This window comes from Phoca vitulina, unplaced genomic scaffold, assembly GCF_004348235.1.
Source record: "Phoca vitulina isolate PV1807 unplaced genomic scaffold, GSC_HSeal_1.0 scaffold27, whole genome shotgun sequence".
Classification (NCBI taxonomy): Eukaryota; Metazoa; Chordata; class Mammalia; order Carnivora; family Phocidae; genus Phoca; species Phoca vitulina.
Genome location: NW_022589730.1, coordinates 10,604,664 through 10,617,063, shown reverse-complemented (window position 1 = coordinate 10,617,063; position 12,400 = coordinate 10,604,664). Strand labels below are relative to the sequence as shown.

At 34.4% G+C, this 12,400-nt stretch overlaps 1 protein-coding gene across 2 annotated transcripts in view; it reads right to left on the bottom strand.

The window, feature by feature from the left end:
• Positions 1 to 674: 674 nt before the first annotated feature.
• CDH19 (cadherin 19) overlaps positions 675 to 12,400 on the bottom strand; it is a 106,934-nt gene continuing 95,208 nt past the window's right edge. For both annotated transcript variants that reach the window (XM_032422681.1, XM_032422682.1), the window contains exons 10-12: positions 9,971 to 10,088; positions 7,760 to 8,011; positions 675 to 5,668 (exon numbers count right to left, since the gene is read on the bottom strand). In XM_032422681.1, the coding sequence (XP_032278572.1) occupies positions 5,178 to 5,668; positions 7,760 to 8,011; positions 9,971 to 10,088 (861 nt within the window). In that variant the 3' untranslated portion in view covers positions 675 to 5,177. The remainder of the gene's footprint in view (positions 5,669 to 7,759; positions 8,012 to 9,970; positions 10,089 to 12,400) is intronic.

Here is a 12,400-nt window from a genome sequence, read left to right as displayed (position 1 = left end):
TCTAAAGATAAACTTAATAATGTCACAATAATTGTTACGTTAACAATAACAGATAAAATGTCATACATTCTCTACATGAGGCATAATTCATTCATTATATGTATTATTTTTATTAATTCCTATGAAAATCTGATTATCTATTTTTAATATCCTTACTGTACAAATTAAGGTACCAAGAGAGAACATTTTAAATAATTCATCAAAGTTTACATAACAAAGAAATGTTAGCAACTGGCAAATAATTAAAAATGTACTTCATAGACCACTTATTCTCACTAGCATGTAAATGAGATATTATGGAAACATGTGAATACATACATCAGCTCCACTCCCTTTTCTAGACAAAACATTCTACAGATTTGGACCACTATGTGATCATGGATATGAGTTATTTTACATGTGCAGCCTTATTTGTAGCTGAGATAAATCACTTAGCACTGCAGAACTCAATAGAACATATCACGTTTTAAATATTAAAATGAATAAGCACAAAAGAATGACATGAAATAGTTCTGTAAACTATTTTCATATGCTCACAAATTTTTAAGGACACTATAAATTATGTTTACTTTTTTGTATTTTGCTTCTGATTTAGATAAGAATTGATTTTTGAATTATTTAAAATATATGAAATTCCAAATTGATTTGATATGTTGATGTATACAGGTTATTGATTAGCTGGAACTTGAAAGAAACATCATGAAAATGTTTATACTATTCAGTTTTTACATACATTTGCATTGATCTTTCTGATGCCCACCTTGGCTAAATCCCAGACAGTTTGCACAGCTTCTGGTCAGTGTCAAAAACACTTTTAAAATTATTTTTTCCTATGTCCGATGTAAGGTTCTCTCGCTCACCCTCTCCCACTTACTCTGCTGCTTCTGGACCTCTGATGTCCGGAGACAGAAGTAAGGGGCACAATAAACATGGCTGGTGCTTCCATAATCCCACAGCTAGATTCCCCTGCGATGCCAGGCATAGAACGCCGGCACTCTATCATGCTCTAATGCATGGGGTATTTGGAGACATTTTAAGGACTTGAGGCCCTTATTTTTCCTTAGCTTGTGTGACATATGCTTTGGATGACTGGTTTTAGCTCCCTCTCAGCACCTTCCCTCTGTGCAAAATTTCTACAGCTACAATCTCCTTAACCTATGGGAAATTCATGCAGCTTTGCCTTGTCAACAGCCTGGAACTGCATTTTGTCCAGCCCCTGCCCTCTCTCTGTCTGCCATTTCAGACCAGTTGGTCAGCCTTCCAGCCTCAGAGCTCTCTAATGGGTACTAAGGAGCTGCTTTATGATCGAAGTGCTAGTCTCAATTCCTCCAGGAAATCACAATTTATCTCAATAGATAGGTGATTGATAGATGCATAGACACAAAGATGATAGATAGACAGACAGGCAGACATAATTGGAAATATAAAAAGCCACATATTCCTTTCCTCCATTTATTTCTCTAATTTGTCTCCTAGCCTTTAGTGTATTTGATATCTAATGTCTTTTATGTCATATAAAAGAACATGAAGCTACCTTGTAGGTTTCCAGTGGCCTTGTAAGTCTAACAATACATTTGTTACCAAGTTTTGTATTGTAACCAGGAAGCAGAATTCTCACGCATTGCACATATTTTCATATTCATCACACTTCATGGGAACTTATTCATATGAGAATTTCTACAGCATTTATCGCAGGACCTGTTTTGACTGAACAGTTTAAAGGCATTACTTTTTTTTTTGCCCCTGGGGATAATACCAATATGTCCACACAAGTTAAAATGCCAAACTCATATAATGACTAGAAACATTTTGAAAAATCTTAGTGTATCCAAGAACTGCCCAGTGGTGACCTATTTTGAAAAATATATTAATTCCATATTATTATTTAACAAAACCCAATGTGGCTTCTATACATGACCAAGTAAAATAGATTGGAATTCATTGTTACATTAAGGAATATTTATTGGTCCACTTACTATGTGCTACAAACAATTTTAGACAAGAACAAATGAACAAGACAGACAATTCCTTGCCCATTAGGGTTTACATTCTAATAAGTGATAAAGACATAACAAGTAAAAAAAAGTACGTATATATTGTAATACCAGGTGGCTAAGTGATTTGAAGAAAAGCAAGGCAGAGCAAGGGCCACGGTGGAAGACTAGGGTCAGGTTAGGCCTTTCTGAGGAACTCACAGTTGATCACAGACCTGAATGAAGTGAGGGAATGGAAGGAAAAGAGAAATGTTTGGGGACAGACTGTCTCAGGCCTAGAATGTGAGAATGGGAGAGTTAAGAATGCAGAAATGAGCCCGGAGAGAAGAACCCCTGGCCTTCTGCGCCTTCTGTGCCGGGTCAGAAAGTCGATTCAGATCACAAGCTGTGAAGCTGTGGAGAGCGCTCAGTACTAGAAGGAAAAGGGGTCTGCGTGTTCCAGCCGCATCGCATCAACCCTCGTAACGATGCGGTTCTTTACTGGGTCAGGTACTGCTTCTTCGTCACAACAATCATGTGAAATAGGGGGGCTGGGCCTTATTTTACAGATGACAAACTCAGCTCTGCCAAGAGCAGACAGTTCAACCAACAGAGTTCACAAAGTTATTTAAACAAAAGTGCACTAATTCATACTCAGAACTGGCAGGCGCGAGCACAGGTAGGTAGTGAACACCTATGGTCCCTGGCAGTTTCTGATCCCTGTAAAGGACCTTAAATATTTTCTTGTTTCAACCATTAGTAATTCCAGACTTACACATAAACCTGTGAGTTAACGAAGGGTAATATTTAAGCACTGCAGGTATTAATGTGAAGCTGTGCTATTTTCATAAATATCTGCATTGATTTAGCCTTTATGAAAATTTACAAAAATGAGATCTTAATGCCATGTCTTTAGCTTAGGATACAGCTGTGTTCTTGCAACACCCAGGTGACTACAAAAAGGTCAAGTGTGATTGAAATGTGACCGAGTATAATTTCTAGGAAATTGCAACTTCTGTACAAGAATCAGATAGTATTTTTTGATATAGTTTAAAAGGACACTTTTTAGACTAGCAAATAGATATGCAACCATGTATGTTCTTTTCCTATGTACCTATAATTAACAATCCCATCATCAACTAAACCAGAATTCATTTTAACACATCTGCTTAGTGCCACAGGGCTCAAACATGAAACCCCGATGATGCAGATGGTCATTTTTTAAAGTGTTCATCCAAATTGATAAGTTGTTCTGTCCCATGACAGAACCTACTGGATCCTCAGAAAACCCTATTTCTGTTTTTCTCATCTATCTTCCATGGATTGATTTACCTGTTGTTTATCATACTTTCCAATTCTTCAACCAAGATTATGTAATGCTATCGTTTAAATACGGGGAATAATCCTTTATGGAATAATTCCTGAAAATATCCCCAATTATACTCTTTCAATTTTTATGTCAATATGATAGAAATAGAAATGTTCTCTCAACTCATACATTTCTATTTTACTAGCAAGTTTTTCTCTTTTAACATTTTGTTTTGTTTAGTATTCACACTCTTCCCTAAGTAAATGATGATATGAATGCATAAAGATTTTCTATGGCTTATGACTTCTCATCTACTTTTAATATCCTCCTAAATTGTTGTATTTCCAGTCTTGGGCTTTTGTAAGGTGATGATACCTATGTTGCTGACATAATGGTATCTAAATTGATATTGATGGAAAACCTTGCTTCTATTACATGGTGTGGTGTTTATGTTTCCAAGTACAGAGGAAAACAATACTGTAGCTATTCAAATCCACTATCTTTAGCTAAAAATTATTCAAAATATTTTACCTAAATATATATGGTCAATTTGGTTCAGCTCATTTTCACATGCTGCTAATAAGAAATGAACATATAAGACAATTTTGAGGACACTGTATTCACCATTTTCTTTCTGTTCAACCTATGAATTTTGAATTCCATCTTGATTTGGATAGAATAATAAGGATTGTTCTTAAAATGCTGATTAAAATTAAAGGGTTTTATTATCTTATTATCTGATGTTATCATAAAGCTTGTTATCTGGATGTTACCATGGATTTTATCATGTCCAGCAGCTTAGCATACTTCCTTCATAATGTTACAATAAAAGTAACTATTGCACCTAATTTTATATCCCATAATAAAAAAATGACACTGAAGAATCAGTTCTGGTTTAAGTTCTTAATAAAAAGGAAATGCTGAGAATTTTATAATGTTTTATTCTATGCATGGTAAGAATCAGTAAGGGTGATCAAAATATTTTGGATGAATATTAATTCAACTTTGAATCAAATACTTCTTTCGTTTATTGCTATCATTTTTAGTGGCAATAAAAATTTACTTAAAATTTTTCACGCTTTCCACAATTATCATAAAGTTTAAATTTAATGTTGAGTAAACCTTGACATGTATTTTGTTATTGCATTGTGACATGATAAAGATGTGTTTTGGTTACATATAAAAATGACATAAAAATCTCCCAGACATATTTTCATACTTCCTTTTTTATACAAATCTGTAATATCAAAGACAATACAAATCTATAGTGTATCTTTGATTAATTAACATAGACCAAGAATCTGTCTAAATTTGAAATCAGTTTTCAAGTATGGTCTTGACAATGATTTTAAAATATCAAACTATTGTGAATCATAGAATCTCAGTCAGAAACTTGCTTATTCATAAAAAATAAACAGTTTTTGAAAATTTTATATAATCACCCAGATTCTACTAGGTGTTATCTCCATGTCGCATCAGGAACTTAAAACACATAAACACTTTACTCTCACTTGGTAAGATTAAAAAAAAATAAAAAAGGATAAATGAAATAATATTAAGGTGATCTAGTTCAGGGCCTTTCTCACATTACACATTCAAAAATTTTGAGACTTTGTATTGGATTGTAGTGAAAAAAAATGCTAGAGGAATATTTCAGTTACATGCCAGAGCTGGCCTGCAGAGAGCTGGTGGTTAGCATCACTCCACATCTGTATTCGGGGACAACATGTGGGTAGCTTGAAATAACCAAGGGGTATTTACTCCCAGGAAATCCGAAGACGCTACAACTTTTCTCCCCTACACCGAGAACTGGAGTAAACCACTCTTAACTAAGAGACTACCAATTTGCCCAAACACATATTAGCATTTTTAAAATTTTAAAAATAAAAAAAGCTCTAATTATTTGACGGCATAGCAGAACCAAACATGCATGCTAATCTTTTAAAGCGAGGTCCCAACTCGTTAAGGTAATCATAATTTTCATCCTGATCAGAGACTGCTGATCCTAAGGAGCTCAGAGATCCAGCTAATGACCCTGTTCCCTCAAAAGCGTAGGTCTGGAGGGAGTCAAAAGGAGGGGCGCAAGGATCAGTATTAGCTTCTTCGAGCTTTTCTAGAATGAATTTCCGGAAGATGGCACTATCCGGGCCAACCTGCAAGGACTGCCGGGGCAGGCTCCCGATCTCTGCCGCAGCGGTTTTCCGTGTCTGGCGTCCCCGCATGATGGTGCTACTCCTCAGCTCCGCGATATCAAAAGCCTCTGTATCTTCTTCTCCTCCCCCTTCATCGTCATATCTGAATATATTCTCTCGGAAGTCTTCACCTTTCTCCGGAAAGAGAGTCTGCTTTCTTCGCTGTTTCAGTCCTAAGATCAAAAAAACAAACCCTGACAAAGAAAGCGTACGAGAACATTAATTAACATAGTATAATAAGTATAATATGTTAATATATGTTAATATAAGTTTATATTCATCAATATTACATATTATTTATAATAAACTTTACAATCCTTGCTTTTGTTAAAAGCTCAAGACATGAGTTTAGATTTTATGATTATAAGACAAAAGAAAACAAACAGCTGACCCTTGAACAATGCAGGGCTTGGTGACATCATTCCCTGCCCAGTGGAATATCCTCGGGTAACTTTTGAATCCCCAAAACTCAACTACAGTATTTGCTGTTGAAAATTTACTAAAGGGTCATGCAGAATGACATAAGGCAGTATAACAGTATTTCTGGCTGATGATTTAGAGCAGAAAAACATCATAAAAATAAGAGTGAACTGTTTTGTGATGATAATCAATTTAAAATTGTATTTTTTATATATTGAAAACAGAAAAAGAAAAATAGCATAAGGGAACATTTTTCAGTCTATATGCATTTGTCAATTTTAGTAACCAATAATCCACGTTAGGAGAAGTTAAGCACAACAGAGCAGTTTGAAATTCCCCACTGAGACTAATTCTGTGGCATAATTATTTTCTACGTTAATATTCATTGACTACAAAGTATATGCCACCAGATAGTTGGTTTAGAACCTGTGCTCAGTGATACCACATTAATTTCAGAAAGCCCAAACTATGATTTTTAAAAATCATAACACTGGTATGCCCACAATCAATATTTATTACATAAGATAATTTTAATATCACATAAAAACAGAGTAATTTCAAAGCACCTTTTTTTCTATTTTTAGAGAAAATTGTGCGTGCATGTGTGTGTGTGTGTGTATCAAGAATAGCCAACCCTTTCATAGCCTTTAAACTATTCAGAATTTCACCTATAGGAATTGAAACAAACATGAAGTGATGTTATTAATATTATCATAAAGAGAAATACATTAGGCAATACTTTATATAAATCTTACCTTTTAAAAAATTGGAATAGTGTTCTTGAAATAAGGTCATTGAGTTTGAATCCAGGTACTGTGAAGCTCAGCTAAGATATGTGGTTGATAGAGAAAGGGAGCTAATAAATAATTTTTTCAATCTATGAATTGAAGAGAGTATTCATGACACTTTCAAAGAAAACTACTGACTATTGGTTGACCCATACTTCCCACCATCTAAATCTTACTCATGCCCTGACTGTGAGGCTGTCCTTGGTTTACTCATGGGGTTTTTGGACTTGGTTTAGGTCTGTCCCTATGAGTAAATCAGTACTTGTCACCCTTCAAGCACTACACTGTTTTCACTACACTTGATTCTGATACCCAGCTATGTAGCTCTATATTCGGTTTTAGGATCAAAGACCATTAAAAATTATCTTAAAAGCTGAGGCTGGGTAGGAAAGAATGGTAATTTGGATGGTAAAGAGGAATGCATGATTTTTTGAAGCTTTGAGAAATAATAGAAGAGTGAGGGCAAAGCAATCCCTGAAACATAGAGGCCATTTTGAGCAGTGAGGTTGGGATTATAGAGCCCGTGGCTGATATAATTGTTCTCAACACTCAATAAAGTGGTGTTGACTTTTGACATGAAGTTATAAGGGAAGCAAGAGAGGGTTTAAATTATATATACTGGTATGTTAAAGAAAGAGAAAAGGTTACACAAAATGAATTATTTGTAGTCTTGGAAGCCTGACTAAAACATTTTGGGGTTCATTTGCCTCATCTGTAAAGTGAATATAACATCTGCTTCTAAAAATAACAACAACAGACAAACAAACAATCAAACAAACAAAAAAACGGAGTTTGGGGCACCTGGGTGGCTGAGTTGGTTAAGAGGCCGACTCCTGATCTCCGCTCAGGTCATGATCTTGGAGTTGTGAGATCCAGCCCCGCAGGGTCACTCTTATTTTTCATTTACTCCACTGGTTTAAGAATTGCAACATATTCAGAAGAGCAATTAAACACACACACACACACACACACACACACACACGCCCATACCATGCTGTGATAATAGAATTAACTATTTTTTATATTTATCACATTATTTCCAGGAAATGAAGATGGGTTCAGTTCAGCACTACTTACCAAATATTATCATGATGCTTATCAAAATAGCAAGTATGACTTCTGTTCTGAATCCCATGGCAAGTGTAAGGTCCTTATTCCTGCAGGTGTGTGTACTGCCTGAGTCATCACAGTCACAGATGTGTATGGTAAGGGTGTTTGTACTTGTAAGTGACGGGATTCCATTGTCAGCAATTAGGACAGACATGTAGAAGACAGGCTCTTCCTGAACGCTAAAACCAGTTCTATTGGTCAAAATTACAGCTGTGTTATCTAAAACAAAAACCCATGTGCATAATTTTTCAATAATATAAAAGAAATGCATACCAGTTACATGTACTAGAGCAATAGTATAGCTATATCATGTAAGTTTAAATAATAAAGAAGAAATTTCTGATAAAAAGTCAAAAGATCCACTCAGAAAGTCATTATTGATTTGGCGTTGCCTTAACCCTAATTACATAATTAGATGAATTACATGAATCCGTTCCAAAATGTCTTTGATAAAGATAGAAAACGTTAACTGTGGAACATAGAAAACAGCTTTTTAAACAGATGTCAATATTTTATAGAGGCTGCTATTAAATTTATGATGACAGTATGAGTTTCATTTGGGTTCTTTACTCATGACAGTGCTTTTTCTAATAGAAACTCATTCTTTTCACAAATACTATAAATACACAAGATTTTCAAAGTCATAGACCAATATCAGAGCAAGTGGTCTCAAATCATGCATTTATTAATGAGACAGAAGGATTAGTTTCATTTGGTAGGAAAAATTCTATTGGGATGTTTCATTTTACTTTGACATTATTAACCCATTTTCTATTTAAAATTCAGATTAACAGTTAAACCTCAGTAGCACTGATCACTCTTCTAGACAGAACATTTAAAAAATTAACAAAGATGAACAATATATGCTTCGACACTTTTGAAGTTGTTTTCCCCTGAATCCCAAAATATTCCAAGTAACCTTTTTTGGTGCAATTTCTTGTGTCTGAGTCCTATATTTTCCCCCTCTTTTTTTTTTATTGCCATCCCCCAAAATATTTTCTGTAGTAATCAAAACTTAGAATACACGAACAGTAAAATGCAAATAAATAAAGTGTTTGAAAATGTGTGCCTGCTAACCACTTATCCCAAATCATCGTTTAAGACGAATTCTCCATCATGCTTTGGAACCTATAAAACTTGTGATTTTATTTACTAGGCAGATTGAAAAGGTAAGAGAGTTTACATTTTTCAATTCATATTTTATCAGATTATTCTTAATCACAAACATTAAACCAAATTAATTATTTTCTTTGTTTTAATATACTTATTTTACCCCAGTGACTTATACTAATATAAACAAATCTAAGCTCTAATTTATTTCTTCTATTGATATTTGCATTTTTATCCTAAGTTTAGTTGAGTTTCCTTCACAGAGAAATTTGACAAGGAGAAAAGGGAGAGAACATGCCTGAATTTATGCTCCTACAAAAGATCTTCCATAGATCAAAGCCTAAAATCAGGTGTAAGGAAGGACATCTGCAGGTGTTTGGCTATGGATACTTGAGTAATAAATCCTATGATGCTTCTTATCTTTAAGATATAAAGTAAAATTAAAATAGATTCATATTATGACAAGAAAATCTTTTACTGACGTGAAAGAAAAAAGAACAGAGTGGTTTTATGCAAAGTCAATCCACTTCTGTATGGAAGGAGAAGATATTCTGTCTCTGCAGACAAAATCCTTTGGCACACTGTGTCCTTAGATTGATATAATCATTTCATTTTGAAGGAAAGAGAATAATCTTAAACCAATTTTATATATTTATAGCTTCTAATTAATGACTCCAAATACCTGTGAATCAATCCAGCTAACATGACTGTAAGTATATATCATTTTCTTTCCCATAGATTGAAGTTTGAGTTTTACAAGGACATGAAAGGAACAACTGTGTCTGCACAGCCATTATATTTGCAGGGTCATTCAGGTTTTGCAAGGTCTTGTAGCCACTGGTGACTTGATAAAGTGTTTCTCATTTAAAGAAACCCACTGAGAAATGGGGCTAGTATTTTCAGAACTTGACTTTGGGTTTTGTTTACCATTTTCATTGCCACTCTGTTCTATTTCTCAACATTATCATATTGCAAGAACCCTATAAAAAGCAACATTATAAATCCCCTTAAAATCAAGCACACTTCTCAAAGAAAGGATCAAAAGCCATCATGAGTGAATGGCATTACCTTCATTATCTATGATCATGAAACTTGAGTTCTTTGTGTCTTCCACAGGTAGATTAAAGTAAAAATGGTGATCTTCTATGGATTCATCTCTATCCACTGCACTGATGGTCTGAATTACCTAGGGAAAATAGAAACAGGTTGCTTGGTTTTTGATTCAGGAATATAATTAATGTTATCAAGATTATTATCATTATTAGTATTAGCTTTTATCAAAATTGCTTTACCAAAATTTTTGTGTATATTGCAAGGGTAACTCAATTTGGGGAGAACGTTAAAATATTTTCTCAGGTTAAAAATAAGTTTACTTGCCCCTTTCAAAAGAGTGTTTTGATATTACATAATCAATTCTTGTTGGGGGCTGAAATGATTTCTATCAGTTAAGTTCGTTAGAAATTCTCAAAATACTGCTGCTATAAATCAAGATTTCCTCCCATCCTCTAGGCCTGATTTCCCCCTTTCTTCCTTTTTTCCTTCTCCCTTCCTTATCTGAATAGCAGCCATTAGGATTTGTTGAAGTTATATATTCTCTGCTCATTTGGGAGCATAGCTGTGGTAAACTTATTGTCTTACTGAAATATTAGCTAAACTAATGAGTTTTCAAATTGATTTGCGGAAATAATGCATTTAGAGCTAGGGGCAATGTACATGATTTCCTTTGACCCATAAAGATTATAACAAAAGTGTTCCACATCAAATAAATTCCTATTTCAGATCATAAAAAAGTGAAGTAATACAGTTATGAAACACATCAGTTCACATTTAATTCTTTTCTTTCAAGACATGAATGTTTCAGTCAAGTGGTTCATTATTGTCAAAAAGGAGATACGCTGTCAAGATCATATAGTGAGATTGTGATTAATTCTGGAAATTAAAGTAAATTGATTACAGAAGTTATTGTTTTGAATTTTCTAGAATTAAAGTGCTTTTAACAATGTGTCAAACAAGAATATCTTTCGTTGCCAGATGACAGACCCAAATTTTATAATGTTATACTTCAAAGAATAGATATCTCTCCACATGAAGTCTTATAAAACCAGTGTAATTTGTACGTTATTTCTCTACATCGATTTATCTTTTTTTTTTTTTAAAGGTTTTATTTATTTGACAGAGAGAGACACAGCGAGAGAGAGAACACAAGCAGGGGGAGTGGGAGAGGGAGAAGTAGGCTTCCCTCTGAGCAGGGAGCCCGATGTGGGGCTCGATCCCAGGACCCCGGGATCATAACCTGAGCCGAAGGCAGACGCTTAATGACTGAGCCATCCAGGCGCCCCCATCGATTTATTTTTCTTTATAACACATTCCTAGTCAAATCATATTCATATAGTGTTAATTAAATAATCTAATAAAACATTTTCATTCAATCCATGCCTACAATAATAAATTTACATTGTATTAGGGTAATGCTTTTATTTATACCATAATAGCCAGAGTGAAGGGTGGGGGGACTTGAAACTCTGATATTTTGAATCCTGGTGTTGCCAATTACTAGTTTTTTGGTTTTTTTTTTTAACATTTTATTTATTTATTTGACAGAGAGAGAGCGTGAGCACAAGCAGGCAGAGTGGAGAGGGAGAAGCAGGCTCCCCACTGAGCAGGGAGCCCAATGCAGGACTCCAACCCAGGACCCCAGGATCAAGACCGGAGCTGAAGGCAGTTGCTTAACTGATTGAGCCACCCAGGTGTCCCACTAGATTTTATTCTTAAAAAAATGGAGATACTAATACTTAAGTTTTAGGAATGATTTTAAGAATTATAGTCATAGCTTTTCAAAGTGCTTGTCATACAGTCAGTACATGTTTATAAGGTGTTTTCTTCATGAAAACGTGGAATTGTTGGGATTTGCATAGACAAGATGGTATCCTGAATACTGTGTGTAATCTCATTACATATATATTTGTTTAATTAAGGTTGATAACAAATTGTAAAAACTCATGCTTACCTTATTGACACATGCAGTCTTGATTTTTAGACAAGGAATATTTTATCTCACTACCTGACTTTCTGTATTAAATACATGCATCGGACTAAAGGTTGAAAATGTTTTCCTTTTGTGTATGGAGGCTTAAGAACACTGGTGAGATTTTGACTTTGTATATATTTTTAAATAATTTTATTAATTAAATTACTCTCTACATATGTACAGGTAAACTGAATATGCATAGGTTTCAATACCCTGGCCCCTTTTTAACGTACATCCTTCCACTTCCACTTGCTTTATAAATTGAACTTCCATATGCTTTATGGGTTTCACCACTTTGCAAAAATAGGAAGCCACTGACATAATAGAATCAGTTACATAGCAGGTACAATTAATTCTTTTGAATTAACTCTGAATGTGTACACTATTCTTGAGGACAAATTTCTAGAAAAGAGCCAACATTAATGAACACAAAACTCTTGACTAGGAATGCTCATTTTTTCCTTTTCACA